The following is a 15,597-nucleotide window of genomic DNA, read 5'->3' as shown; positions in this document are numbered from 1 at the left end:
CAAGTCCATTTGAATAAGCTGGCCGCCTTTGAATTTTGGTGTTACATAAGAATCCTACGAATATCATGGATTCAAAGAATGTCGAACGCGGAAGTAACTAGAAGGATAGGAAATCAACCAGAAATAATACTAACTATCAAAAGACGAAAACTTGAGTACTTGTGACATGTGAGGAGAGGGCAAAAATACTCATTATTACAACTTATTATGCAAGGCAAAATCCGAGGAAAGCGAAATATGTGAAGACGAAGAACATCCTGGCTTAAGAACTTACGAGAATGGTTCGAATGCAGTAGTGGCAGTCAACAGGGTGCGCATTGCCATGATGATTTCCAACCTTCGATAGAAGATGGAACTTAAAGAAGAAGACAGGGGTCATAAATATAGGGTTCGCTATTAGCTTAAGGATCATACATAACAAATTTTGCGAGAAATTTCATTATTTCACGTTGCGTTGATTCTCGTCTTCAGTATTTATCTTTTTCCATTTTTCTATTTCGCCAAGCGCGCCTTAACACGCTCCGTCGGGATTCTTTTTAATGCTGCTGATCGAATGGCTTTCCCATCGTGAGACAGGAGGGGTACTACAGGTGAAAAATGGGCTGGCATTATTTGGAGAAATTGGAATATTGACGCCATTAGTTATAAAATATGTTAAATTTTGTTCAAAAAAATACCCCAAACAGCAAGAAAACGAAGGTCGGGAATATGAAAGGGATATATGAGGGGAAATATTCCGTATAGGGGTATAGCATGAACGGATCATTATTTCGCATCTACTCGGTAGAATGTTATCGTTATTTTAATCGTTTTCGAATTGTCACTGATAGAAAAAAGTTATTAAAGTCTATTTGTTCGCGACTGGCAGCAAATCTTCAAATAGAGGTTAAGGGTTACCGTCAAGGCCATAAACCATTGCCGTACGGATGTAGTTGAAACCAATAAGGTTTTCCTTTGAAAAATTACGAGTTATACAGCAATATTTTTAGTTACATATAGGTACTTTAAAACAAAGGAGCCCATGACATTAAAAACTCCTAACCGTAATAATAAGAATAAGAAAATAGAATGCACGAATTTTGTAAAAGTCGTACCTTAGACAGATAATTAATTAACTACCTATATTTCCTTTCCGCTCTTTAATTTTTTCACGAAACAACTTCTCTCTTTTAACATGTAATGATACACGATGCCTGCAGCCGGCGTTCGGCAGTACAACCGCAGAGGATCGAACGAGTTTCCATATTGGCGCAGCCCCCTACGTACCCCCACTCCGGCGAGACCAAAGGAAACCAAGGATGAGCAAGAAGAATCATAAAGACAGTTTTTCTTGGTGTAGTGAACCGAGAACCGAGATTTATTGAAAATCGAAATACGTATAAGCACTAGGCCGGGCCGAAAAAAACTTTTTTAAATTTTTTTACACGGCTAGTTGCCAAAAGTTGGAACTAGTATTTATATAATCCTATACCAAATTTGGGCCGGTTTAAAAAATATTTAACCGGGCCCCCTGGCCCTTAAAAATTTTATTCTTGGGTAGAAAATTTTTTACTCTTCCTTGTACAAGGCTAGTTGATAAAAGTTGTAACTAGTATTTATATGATCCTATACCAAATTTGGGCCGGTTTAAAAAGTAATTAACCGGGCCTCCCGGCCTTTAAAGAACTTTTATTTTGTTAAAAAAATGTTTGGGGCTATCAAAAAAAGGTTTTGTTATCATATTCTACTTAAGCAAAAGAAAGATAATACAGTCGACGGGAAAAAATACTTAAGCTTTTAAATGCCGCTTTAGAAGATCTAAATAAAATTCGGAGATGAGTTAAAGAATACAGACGGCAACTCCAGCATGAGAATAAAATGTTAAACTTAAAATGAATAAAAAGTCAATTGAAGGGTAAAAAAGATCAAGGCAGGTTTTGTTCATATTTGATTCAGAGTTGGACCACCATCTCCATATAGCTATTTCAATTGAAGGGCTCTACTTTGATGAAAGAAAAGATTAAACCATGGTCTTCGGAAACAAACCATGACCACACAAACGGTCCCTATTCATATTCTGAGCCGATTGGATCCCTTCTTCCCAATTGCGAAAAAATGTCTGTTTTTAAATTTAAACCCATAGAAGCTGTCCTGCCTCTTGTAAATGAAAATAATATAAGTTCAGATCAATAGTATTTGTTCAAACTATCTAAAGCAATAATTGGAGATGGAATATGTTCTCAAAGTTTGCAGAGAGAAGTTGGCATTCTCAGAGTTTATGTAGCTACAACTGATCCTTGTGAAAGCTTAAAGATTATAGCTGATACATGATTTGTCAATACAAGTATATTCTCGTATGACGTTTGAGATAAAAACACAGCCAAGAATGTAATATGGTGGCAGACATCTATGGAAATTAATCCAGGCCTCGAGAGATTTTCCGAATAATGCCTCATCAATTATTATCAATAAAGTTATTCAAGACACTGCTTAATTTGCGCTTCTGGAAATATTTCAAACTTGTATGTTAATAGATTCAGGCCAACGTATTAGAGAGGTTGCTGTCAGAAAAATTTTAAAATGTAGGAAGGCTGGTATAAAAATTGCACTTTCATAGTATGCCAAATCCATAAATCAATTTCGATGCAGAAGATTACATAGATCTCATAGAATGGATGAATAGTGCTGTAACAGATCGTCTTCTAATAAATCCTCTTCTAATAATTCTAATTTGGCCGACGAGGAATTGCGGGACATGGTGAAACAAGCTCAAAAGTTTGACCATTTTCCTTGCTATACTCAAGCGGTGGAGAGGTGTGTGAAGATAATTACTGATGCGTCAATAAAAGTGTGTGATGAAGAACCTAGAGATGGTTACATTCGAGCTAAACTTGATGCCAGAAAGAATTAGCCGATATTTATTCAAGAAATGAGTAAGTAAAAATGTTGAGCAAAGGAGGGTGGGCGGGTGGAACTCACCGTGCAGCTATCTCATCGTGTTGAGTTCTGGATTAAATGAATATACGAAATAATGTTAAATATGTGCAAAATAGTGTAATGTAAAATCCTTTCGTGCCGAATATTGATTCAAGCAAAGAGCTGCACAGTTCACAGCGCAAAAATAATAAATAAATATGCATTGTTTACCCCTCTTTTATATTTTTAGTCCTGGGGGCCGGTTAAATTTTTTTAGATCATGATGAAAATTTTTTAACGAGATAGTAGCATCGATTTTAATATTTTAGACACTAGCCGACCCAAAAAATAAAGCAAAAAAAATTTATTTTTTTTAGGCCCCCGGGGGCCCGATCAAAGATAATTTAATTAGGCCTATGTTTGGCACACAGTATAAGGACTATCATACACAACTTTTTTTTACTAGCCCGTTTAAAATTTCGCAAAAAAATTTTTTTTTGCCCATTTTCGGCCCGGCCTAATAAGCACATAGTGGAGGCTCTGTGCTGTAATCAAATATGAGTCATTTTTACTTTCAGTTTATTTTTATTCACTTTTGTGATTTTAAAGGAACTAGTTCTCAAAAGATTATTGTCACGATGAACGACAAGTCGTGAATGCAATTTTAGATTCCCTTGTCGACTAATCCATCACTCTGTTTTGCTTTATAATTACATCTTAAAAAGCATCAGAGGACAATAATCCGAATTTTAGTTTTCCACCTCTTTTAACTTGTCAAATAAAGTATAATTAATCTCGTTGCAGACACATTTTAATTATTTCTATTACTTTCTTTCAATTGAACGTAATCTAGTGAATGGAATTTTAACACTACTCACTTGCATCTCCGGGCTTTAAAGACTTCCCACGTTTCCTCCACACCACACTATTATCCAGAGTTGATTCAGGGCAAACCAACGTCAAATGTGATTTTTCCATCAAGACAAATGTTTTCCTGTATTTAAATCCCTTCGTTTTTCCTACTTTCCACCCCCTATTCTCTCCATTATCATCAAGAGTGCATGTTTCCACGCACATCTCCACTTGAACAAAATCGGGAATAACTCTAGTTCGATTACTTATGTCTGAAAGGCAAAATGGAGAATTTAATCAATGACGTGAGGAGGTTCATCTCCCTGAAGGATATTTTAAGAGGCGTTTGATAACTCGTTTTTTCTGTTTATTGGATGTTAAGGGGACGATTAGAAAATTATTTAGGTCACGATTTGAGATCAATTAAGCAGAAGAATTAATACTTGACATGCAATGAATGGAATATCGGCACAACTCAAAAAATCATGTTTTGAGATAAATGGGTTTAGTTTTCATTTCATATTTAAGTTAATACCTTCTCTAAAAAGCCATTTAAAAAAGTGTATATAATTTTAATTTTATTTATTTTAATTCATAATTTAAATGCTAGTTGTGAAAAAAGGTTTGAGTTATGCCACGATTACACCAAGAGCTTTTTTAATTAAGTAGACTATCTAGGAATTAGAAAAATTGTAGTAACAACAAAAATTACAAAATTAAAATAAAAGTTTATTAAAGAAATAAGATTATAAAATAGGAAACTTGAAAAAAAAACACTTAAAAATACAACATTTTAAATAGAATATTGTGAACAACAAAATTATAAGAATGACAAATATTTTTGAAACACTGACCCAACTTAAAATGTGCCGCTGTTGATGATAAGAACGTGCCCTCATCCTATCGCGCGTTGGACGCAAACTGAATAGTATCAGTAATCCAGCCAATATTTGGTACTAATCACATAATACAATAGTGGCACTTCTATCACCTTACAGTCTAATATTGAATTATGATTTGTGCCGGCATTGATGATGATAAGAATGTGTATTTTCCACCCCCTATTCTCTCCATTATCATCAAGAGTGCATGTTTCGTGCCAGTAGATGGCGCATAAATCGTTTAACATTCAATATTTTCTTAAGAAAATAGTTTTACATGTACTTCTTTTTATAATAAATGCTTATGCAAATTGTTAAAACAATTCGTACACTACTTTTTATTTTAGAAATTCCCAAAAAAAGTATATGAATTTCGTACTTTTACACTATAGTCCAAGTAATGAAGCTTACAAAAGGACAAAACCTTGCAATTTTTACAGAATGGATCAATTTACTTGAAAATTTGAGAATAAGTAGTGGATAGTCCAAGGATCAAAATCTATATCATGACAAAAGCCGATTTTACCATGGGGGTGGTTGCCACCCCATCTCGAGGGTGGAAATTTTTATTATATTTTGACCACAACAGTTGGTAAAAGCATTCATTATAAGCAAAACACGTTCTATACGTTTTTTTGATAAAATTAATAGTTTTCGATTTATTCGCTATCGAAAGTGTTAGTTTTATATCGAAAAAATCAATGTTTTTAATCAGTTTTCTGCTAATAAAAAGCTTTCATTTTATCAAAACAACTTTACCTAACAAAAATGTACCTTTTTTATTTTCTTTAAGACCAATAGTAATCGAGCTATACTTTATTATATAGTCCTATATTTTGGTCCCTATAGAAAATCTAAAAATATACAAAAACACGTCAAATTTATTTGTGAGGGGGATTTTATAGACCAGTTTTTAACTAAATTAGACTAACCCTCTAGCGGGGGCGAACACAACCCCCAAAATCTTTAATGGAAAGGGGGTTGAGTGATATCTCATTTTAAAGGTCGTTCGATTACCTTCTCAAAAATACCACATACATTATATTTCTTTTCAGTAATTTTATTTTTTTTTATAATTCATTTTAATAATTAAATATCGAGTTTAGAACTCCAAAATTTTTTAGAGTATTGAGTCCAAGATTTTTCCAAAAGTACTGAAAAGAAATATAAGGTATGTGTATTTTTGAAAAGGTAATTTAATGACCTTCAAAATGAGGTATCACTCAACCCCCCTTTCCATTAAAGATTTTGGGGGTTGTGTCCGCCCCCGCTATAGGGTTAATGTAATTTAGTTGAAAACTGGTCTACAAAATGTCCCCCTTACAAATAAATTTGACGTGTTTTTGCATATTTTTAGATTTTCTATAGGGACCAAATTATAGGGGGTGGCAACTTTTCAAATTGACACACTGTATGTTGGCTGTTCTTCGTCAAATGCTAAATATTGTAGCTTCAAAGTCAAAGGACGGGAAAAATATGCATTTATCGGGGATAACTTGTTGAAACTAATTTAAAGTATTTAAAAATATGTATCTTCAGAAATAAAAAAAATCTCTAGCTAAAAAAATTAAGTGACTGAAAAGAATGTCAGTCCCTATTTTTTTCATCAAAAAAGTGATCGTAAACAACCCCCTAATCACCACCCTAATTAAAATTTGTCATTGACCTGATTTGGCTTTCTTGACTTATATATTTTTAATAGGTTTTAGAAGTTTGATCGGCTTAGAATGATTAGTTTTTAAAAAAATGGAGTTAAACGAATAATGAGTTTTTGTAGTTTGGTAAAAAATGCCCTTTTCTTCAGAATAGAGAGAGTAGCATCAGCGAAACGAAAAAATATTTAAATATGAAATTGTACCTTATTTAATTCCCAAGAACTTGGTTTGCAAAAAAATTTTTTATGACAAAAAATTGAGTGAGCTATTGACAATTAAATCTTGTAATATCATGCAAAAACCAGCTTTACCAACCTTTTCAATGCCACCTCTTTTTGTGACTGAGAATTTTAAAAAGATTTAATATTAATAACCTTATAGATCTTATAAATCCCTACAAAATTCTTTTTTAACGAACTTTCTATGATAAAAAATAAAAAAGTAAGGGTTAAAAAATCAATATATTTTTTTGAAAAAAAAAAAACAGGAGAAATCCAGTTGGAAGCATAATAACGTAAGTAAGCGGTGTTTTTAGTCATTGGCCTTATTTATTCTTCTTATTTATATATTATTAATAGATTCTAGAAGTTTCACTGGCTTAGGATTATAGTTCTTAAAAAACTGAAGTTTAAAGCGAATAACGAATGTTTGCAATTTGGTAAAAAATGATTTCCTTCAGAATAGAAAGATTAGCATCAGAGATACGAAAAAATGTTTAAATATGAAATTGTAGGTAATTTAATTGCCAAGAACTTGGTTTGATAAAATTAGTTCTACGGCAAAAATTAAGTGAATCGTAAATGAGTATACGGTCGAAGACATTGATTTTTTAGATATAAAACTAACACTTTCGATAGCGAATAGATCAAAAACTATTAATTTTATCAAAAAAATGTATAGAACATTTTTTGCTAAGAATTAATGTTTTTATTAACTTTTGCAGTCAAAATATACTACAAAATTTCCCCCCATGGTAAAAGCGCCTATCGGCATCATATGGATTTTGATCCATGGACTATCCACTAATTATTTTCAAATTTTCAAACAAATTGATCCATTCTGTAAAAATTACGAGGTGAAAAGCTTTGGTTCCTGGACTACTAGGATAGCCCCTTAAATCTTTAGGTCAAACAAAAACCACAAGAATACCCAAACCAAGCGCGGGAAGATTTACTCTGGGCTAATTAGCAAAATACAAGGAAAAGTTATTTACCAGCAATTTTATTGCTGGAATCGAATCTTATTATTGTATGTATTAATAAAATAGGTATGCAAAGTCCGCAGATAGTGTGCTACTTTTTTTATAAACAAAATGGCGCCCGAAAATCGTGTTTTTTTCAATTTTTGCTCTATAACTCCAAAGAGTTTAACTTTACACCAAAAACACCCAAACAAAAATTCACCGCAATTAAATTATGCATAGAGACGTGTTTTTCTCGATTCACTTCGACGAAAACTTTCCCCGGAAAAAGCTGGTTTTTCCGACAAAATCTTTAATGTTCAACTAAAATTTTAGATAAGTAATTGTTAATCAATAATTAAATAACTTGGTAATGTAAAAGCCTTTTCGTATATATTATAATTCCAGAAGCCGATGGAAATTGAATGAACAGTTTAGCAACAATTGAATTGCGAATTAGAAATTTACGGTCGCTATAATAACGACCATAATTATGATGCATAAGAATAACTATGATTTTTTCATAAAAAGACACTATACCTATCTAATGTACTTTACAGAATTGAAATTGGAATATTTAAACGGCCTCAGGAATATTTTAAAATTATAAACAATTTTTTGGCTTATAAACAAATAGAATATCTCGGGAAATATTAAACTAAATTAAATTGTGAAAACGGTATTCGAAAAACAGTGGCAGGACGCTTCTTTTAAAAGAAAAAACGTTTAATTATGACGAGTGATTCCTGAGATACAACTGGTCAAAGTTGACCGGAATTTACGGCAAAGATATAAACAATAGGATCATAATTTTCAAACCATCACCTTTTTATTTTTATCCTCTTTCTCCACACCAATTTTCATATTTTTAAAGTACTCATAACATATATTATTATAATAAAGACTATCGATAATACGTGTGAAAATTGCCAAAAATAGCAAAATTCCAATCAAAAATTAAGTTGGAGAAAATGTAACCCTCAAAGATCAAAATCGGTATACGTTAAAAAAATGCATTTTCTCAGCTTCCCATGAAGCAATTTCCTTCATTCTTTTTTTGTTCCCTAATAACTCGAGTAGAGCCATCGAACTAACGCATTATTAAATGTAAAACTTGCTTTTGTTTGGTTATAATAGATTAATTTATTTAAAAGAACAGAAAACTACATATTTTTCCAGTTGTAGGCTTTTTTTTAGATAAACTTATTACAAGTGTACCTTTTAAAGTTAAAAACATTAATATTCTCATTTGAAAGATGTATAATTATTTAAACAATTTTTATTTAAACAAATTAAAATTTTGTGTTATAATAAATAAATTAATTTATTATAACAAAACAAAAGCAAGTTTGACATTTAATAATACGTTAGTTCGATGGCTCTACTCGAGTTACTTGGGAACAAAAAAAGAATGAAGGAAATTGCTCCATGGGAAGCCGAGAAACTGCATATTTTTAACGTATACCGATTTTGAACTTTGAGGGTTACATTTTCTCCAACCTAATTTTTGATTGGAATTTTGCTATTTTTGGCAATTGTCACACGTATTATCGATAGTTTTTATTATAATAATATATGTTATGAGTATTTTAAGGACATGAAAATTGGTGTGAAGAAAGAGGACAAAAATAAAAAGGTGACGGTTTGAAAATTATGATCCTATTGGTTATATCTTTTCCTTAAATTCCGGTCAACTTTGACCGGTTGTATCTCAGGAAATACTCATCATAATTAATTTTTTTTTCTTTTAAAAGAAGAGTCCTGCCGCTGTTTTTCGAATACCGTTTTTACAATCTAATTTAGTTTAACATTTCCCGAGATATTCTATTTGTTTATAAGCCAAAAAACTGTTTATAATTTTAAAATATTCCTGAGGCCGCTTAAATAGTCCAATTTCAATTCTGTAATGTACATTAGATAGGTATAGTGTCTTTTTATGAAAAAATCATAGTTATTCTTATGCATCATAATTATTGTCGTTATTATAGCGACCGTAACTTTTTAATTAACAATTTAATTGTTGCTAAACTGTTCATTCAATTTCTATCGGATTCTGGAATTATAATCTATACAAAAAGGTATTTTATATTACCAAGTTATTTAATTATAGATTAACAATTACCTATCTAAAAGTTTAGTTGAAAATTAAAGATTTTGTTGGAAAAACCCGCTTTTTCCGGGGAAAGTTTTCGTCAAAGTAAATCGAGAAAAATACTTCTCTATGCAGAATTTAATTGCGGTGAATTCTTATATCAGTGTTTTTGGTGTAAAGTTAAAATCTTTGGAGTTATAGAGCAAAAATTGAAAAAAACACGATTTTCGGGCGCCATTTTGTTTATAAAAAAAGTAGCACACTATCTGCGGACTTTGCATACCTATATTATTAATACATACAATAATAAGATTCGATTCCAGCAATAAAATTGCTGGTAAATAACTTTTCCTAAAAATGGCCTATTCTCCGATAATCAGCCCAGACTAATTATAATCAACAATTAAACTTAAATAATCCAAACTTCCGGAAATTACTAGTTAAAGGCACCATGTTTCGAAAATTAATTAAATAAGTTTTTGTTTATCATAAAAATCATTAATACCTGGAAATATCTGTTCCAATCTACGCGATCTACAAGATATTTCATGGCCTTTTAAAACGTAGGATACATCAGCATCGTCAGTATTATCATACGTTCCATTGCGTCTTAACTTAATTCTACATAATCCTCGCTTTTTCTTCTGTCTCTTACCACCAGGTTGATCACACAAACATTTGCTAAACGGTTCCCAATACGTATACAACTCCATAGAGAGCTTTAAGTCTTGTCTGGCGTGGACAAAATCGTATCCTTCAGATTCTAGCAAAAGTTTATTAAGAGGAGACATGAATTCTTCGTAATATGTTTTCCAATCAGACAGGTTACCTGTTTCGGGTTCTAGAATAGATATACCTATGTATATTCCATGATCTTGAGATCTTACTGGCATAGGCGCAAAATGTCGCCTGTCAAAATGTTTAATGTGTTTTAAATGTATTCGTTTTTTTTTTCGAATCCTGAGAAAACTAATAAATATTTTTGAAAAATTTCCCTTAGAATAGCCTTAAAAATCCCTTAGAATAACAAAAAGTTTCTTTTGAATCAGATATTTAAAATTAAAAGTCACACTAAATTGTCTCTTTTTTTTACCCCCGTAACTTATTAAAATAAACATTATAGAAATTTTCAGGACTTTCGGCCCTCGGTAATAACGTAATCTTTCATTCTGCTTTAAATTTTTCAAAAATACTTATTAGTTTTCTCAGGATTCGAAAAAAAAAACGAATACATTTAAAACACATTGAACATTTTGATAGGCGACATTTTGCGCCTATGCACCTTAAGGGGAAAGGCACAAAATGTCGCCTGTCAAAATTTTCAATGTGTTTTAAATGTATTCATTTTTTTAGAATCCTGAGAAAACTAATAAGTATTTTTGAAAAATTGAAAGGTAGAATGAAAGATTACATTATTACTGAGAGCTGAAAGTCCCTGAAAACTTCTATAATGTTTATTTTAATAAGTTACAGGGGTGAAAATAAAAGAGAAAATTTAGTGTGATTTTTAATTGCAAATATTACATTCAAAAAAAACTTTTTATTTATTCTAAGGAACTTTCGGCCCTCGGTAATAACGTAATCTTTCATTCTGCGTTTAAATTTTTCAAAAATACTTATTAGTTTGCTCAGGATTCGAAAAAAATGAATACATTTAAAACACATTGAAAATTTTGACAGCGACATTTGGCGCCTTTCCCCTTAAAATAAATGAAAATTTGTGATATATGAAATAATAAATAAAATATGGATTACATAATACGCAAGTTATGATCAATATCTTAATGATCAAAAACTTAATGAGGTAACATTAAATAATGGTAGAATACGAACACACTCCCAGGACAATCACTATCTATCTTTGCCTTGAGTTTCGAGATTATTCAGGAGTTACCGCAAAGACAAGCGAACAGACAACCAGACAACAATACGATTTCGAGAAGAACCTTCTTCTCTTCTTTGAGTGCCTCTCCTATCGGAGATTGGATATCATTAGGGCGATTCTAATTTTATTTACTGCTGTTTTGAACAATTCGTTAGTAAATTTCTCATCCAGGACATTCTTCTACGGCCTGGATTTCTTCGTCCTTGGATTTTTCCTTGCATTATGTTTTGTAGGAATGTGTACTTTTGTCCCCTCATCAGGTGGCCTAAGTATTCAAGTTTTCTCTTTTTTATATTCAGTAGAACTTCTGGCTTGTTATTTATTCTGCGTATTACTTCTTCATTTGTAATTTTATCCACCCAACTTATTCTTAGTATACGGCGGTAGCACCACATCTCAAAGCTTTCAAGATTTTTAATATTCCTCTGTTTAAGAGTCCATGACTCAACACCGTAGAGCAAAGTACTGAATACATAGCATTTGAGAAGAACCTACCGAAACATTAATAAATGATCGTCAAAATATGCTTCTTGGAACAAACTTTAGCCCAACCGAAAAGAACTGGCTGGCTGCTGAAGAGATCTTTGGTTCTCACAAAGTCAGATGGGCTATTGACACTTTTAAACCATACAAAACTGCGTAATGAGACGGCATATTATTTCATAGGCTACACCAAGAGGAACTTGAAATAATTATGGGTTCCCTGATCGCAATAAGCCATGCTCTAGGATATAGTCCCAAAATTTAGAGAAAGGCTAGAAAGGTGTTTATTTGTAGCTTTCACTAATAACCCTTTCAAAACTAAATTGGTAGCCTTCACTAGTAAGATAAAACTAACTGGACTGAGTGAGCTGAAATTATTTGGGAAGGAACTGGAAAGAACCAATGAGGTCAAGTATCTAGGAGTAAACTTCGATTGCAAACTTAATTGGAGCACTCATATTAACAATATAACCAACTGGCCTAGGTGACTCTTCTGGAACTGTTCTTCTTTAGAGATTATCACATATCTCCATCAGCTGGAATTATATATTTCGGTGGTAGCCTTTATGAACATTCTGATACTCAAAGCAAACAATAATTGGAGGCCGAATTATGTATTGGATAGCCACACAAACACTACTGGGACTATACTTGAGGAATCCATTTTTATGATGAACTCAGATATGATGATTTTGCAGAACAAAGAATATTTAATCACTGATGGATCTAAAACTGCCCATGGTACAGGAATCTTTGGGCAAACATGCAACTATAATAAATCTTACAGCCTAGGTCAATGTACAACTGTGTTTCAAGCTGAAGTTTTTGCTTTGGTGGGCTGCATTGATGAAATCAGCAGGGAGATACTAGATTCCATCAAAATAATAAAAAATGCAATACTTGGGTCATATAACACGTGGTGACAGATATGAACTTCTAAAATTAATAATGCAGGAAAAGATTCAAGGAAGGCGCAGCATAGGTAGAAGAAAAATGTCCTGGCTGAGAAATCTCAGAGAATGGTTTGGATGCAGCCCAACTGAACTCTTTCGGGCTGTAGTGTCAAAAATTAGAATAGCAATGATGATTGTCAACCTTCGGGGAGATGGCACGTAAAGAAGAAGAAGATTGATGAAATCATAGATGCAGAGACTAAAGCTAAGAGAATCTACATTTACACAGATAGTGAAGCGACTAGTCTGGCAGAAAAGAACCCAGTCAATAAATCAAACATGGTGAGAAACTGCAAAGATATAGTCGATTCGCTAAACTCAGACACAACTGGCTAGTGATTTTAGTTGGTAATTTTTTGGTTTTCTGCCAATTTATAATAAAAAGTTACTAACTATTATTTATTTAGTAATTATTTTTTTGCCAATGTTACCAAATTGGCAAAATTGCTTGCTAAAATCTCTAGACAGTTGAGTCTGAGTGTGGCGAACCGACTTTATCAACAATCTGGCAAAAGACAATAAAATGAGCGAAAAGATCTGTTGGTATAAAACATAGCTCAAGAGAAACCTTTGTATGACCAGAACCTTTCTGTTGCATCACTAAAAGATACTACGAAAAACGAGATTCAGAAATGGCTGATAAGTAGTAAAGTAATCAAAAGAAATGTAGAGCAACAAATGTAGAAGAACAATATTGACAAAAAAACTCTCGAACCTCTCGAAAACGGTCACTGAAATGGTGACTGGACATTACCGTTTATGAAACTACCTATATAAAACTAGGTAAGGTGAATAAACCATGGTGCAGAAAGTGCGAAATGAAAGTAGAGGCTACCATACACATCCTATACTATGAGAGTTAAAGGAGAAAAACTAGGTGTGGTAACGAGAAAGTACCAGAGGCTCACAAGTCTTGCTTGATTTTAGAAGAAGATACTTCTTGGAATATTTTCTACAAAATAAACAATTGCAAGTAACTGCAAGAAGTTCACTAGTTTACCTCCACTGAATGTATCTATAATGTCAATATAGTAATTAGTCCCCATATTAATTTCCTTCATTTCTAAGTTTCTGCAATAATACACTCCTCTATCAGGCATAGAAACATTGAATATACTTAAACTATGATCATTATTTACTACAATTCTGTTAAATTCTCTGTCGTTTTCCATTCCTGGAGTGAGCTCTTTAGCTTTTGTTCCCAATCTGTCAGATTTGAACCAGTTTTTTGCTTGACCATCGTCAACTTCATCACAAAAGGTACATTTTAATGTTATGTTTGATCCAAGAGTTGCGTCAACTAATTCAAATAAATCAGCAGATTTTGTAGAGACCAGTCTCTCACGTTCTCTGCAATAGATATTTTGGGAGTAAACAACATCACAGAAGAAAGTAATTACTGTGAACAGTTTAACCACTTTGTAGAATATCATCATTTAAACTAATTACATACATTTTTATAAATAATAAGTAGAAGTTATACAATTTCAACGTTGACGTTTCATTCATGTTTGTCATGTTTGAAGTATCTCTACATTTTTCACTCGTTGCTTTTTATTTCTATTTCTGATAAAATAATTATAAAAAAAAATAATAAAATAAAATAAAAAGTTACTAAGAAGATCTAAACCTCCGAGGTGTTGAATCGGGTTTAGGTCTTAGCGTAGTAAAAAATATATACAAAAAATACATAAAAAACAAAATAAAAAAAATAAATAAAAAATATAATTAAAAAATATAATAAAAAAATAATAAAAAAAAACAGAGTAAAAAACTTAGTAGTAGTTAGAGTTTGAAATTTAGATACTGAGCATATATTTTGTAAAAAGAGAACTGAAACCACATTGGCTGGCCAGTTGGTTGCTTAAACCAGTGCCAATAAAACAGGAAACACACACATTTCTGTTTCACCAGGAGATGCAGGACATCCAGATGCTGAGAGAAATCCAAGAGGTGGTGCAACAGTAATAATCAGGCAGAACCTGAAACATTATGAATTGCCCAAATTTGAAGAAGATTTTATGCAAGCAGCAAGTATCGTAATAGAAGATTGGGTAGGGCCACTAGCAATATCGGCCGTTTATTGTCCTCCGAGATATAGGCCAAATAAGGAAGGTTTTACAAATCTGTTCAAAACGCTGGGAAACCGATTCTTGGCTGGAGGTGATTATAATGCAAAACATATTAGTTGGGGTTTCAGACTCTCACCTCCAGGAAGGGGAAGAGTTTTATATTCAGTTGTACAAGAAATGAATTTAAGCCACCTCTCTACATATCAACCCACATACTGGCCAAGTGATCCAAACAGAGTTCCAGATCTACTCGACTTTTTCATTGTAAAAGGTATATCAGACGAGCACTTAAATATACTATCCAGCGATGATTTAAATTCTGACCACACTCCAATTATTGCATCCATATCAACCATACCTCAAGAGAAGGAGGTGATACCGCATCTGATCTCCAAAAAAACTGACTGGGAATATTTTAAATCAATACTAGAGCAAAATATAAATCTACAAATACCACTGAAAACACCAAATGATATTGAATTAGGAGTCGAATATTTTACTAAGTTGGTTCAACAAGCAGCATAGGAAGCTACGCCACATGAGAATAAAAACAAAAGGCACCGAAGACAATGCCCCAAATAATTAGAACTGAAATACTAGAAAAGCGGAGGCTTAGAAAAAGGTGGCAAATAACGAGACACCCAGATGA

At 32.5% G+C, this 15,597-nt stretch overlaps 1 protein-coding gene across 1 annotated transcript in view; it reads right to left on the bottom strand.

The window, feature by feature from the left end:
- Window positions 1-14,312, bottom strand: part of LOC114334086 (uncharacterized) — a 66,889-nt gene extending 52,577 nt beyond the window's left edge. Inside the window, exons 1-3 of the mRNA XM_028284101.2 lie at window positions 13,877-14,312; window positions 10,061-10,396; window positions 3,774-4,019 (exon numbers count right to left, since the gene is read on the bottom strand). Coding sequence (XP_028139902.2) covers window positions 3,774-4,019; window positions 10,061-10,396; window positions 13,877-14,312 — 1,018 coding nt within the window. The remainder of the gene's footprint in view (window positions 1-3,773; window positions 4,020-10,060; window positions 10,397-13,876) is intronic.
- Window positions 14,313-15,597: the final 1,285 nt, after the last annotated feature.

The sequence above is a fragment of the Diabrotica virgifera genome, chromosome 9 (assembly GCF_917563875.1).
Source record: "Diabrotica virgifera virgifera chromosome 9, PGI_DIABVI_V3a".
In the NCBI taxonomy this organism is placed as follows: domain Eukaryota; kingdom Metazoa; phylum Arthropoda; class Insecta; order Coleoptera; family Chrysomelidae; genus Diabrotica; species Diabrotica virgifera.
This window is presented reverse-complemented; position numbering and strand designations above follow the sequence as displayed.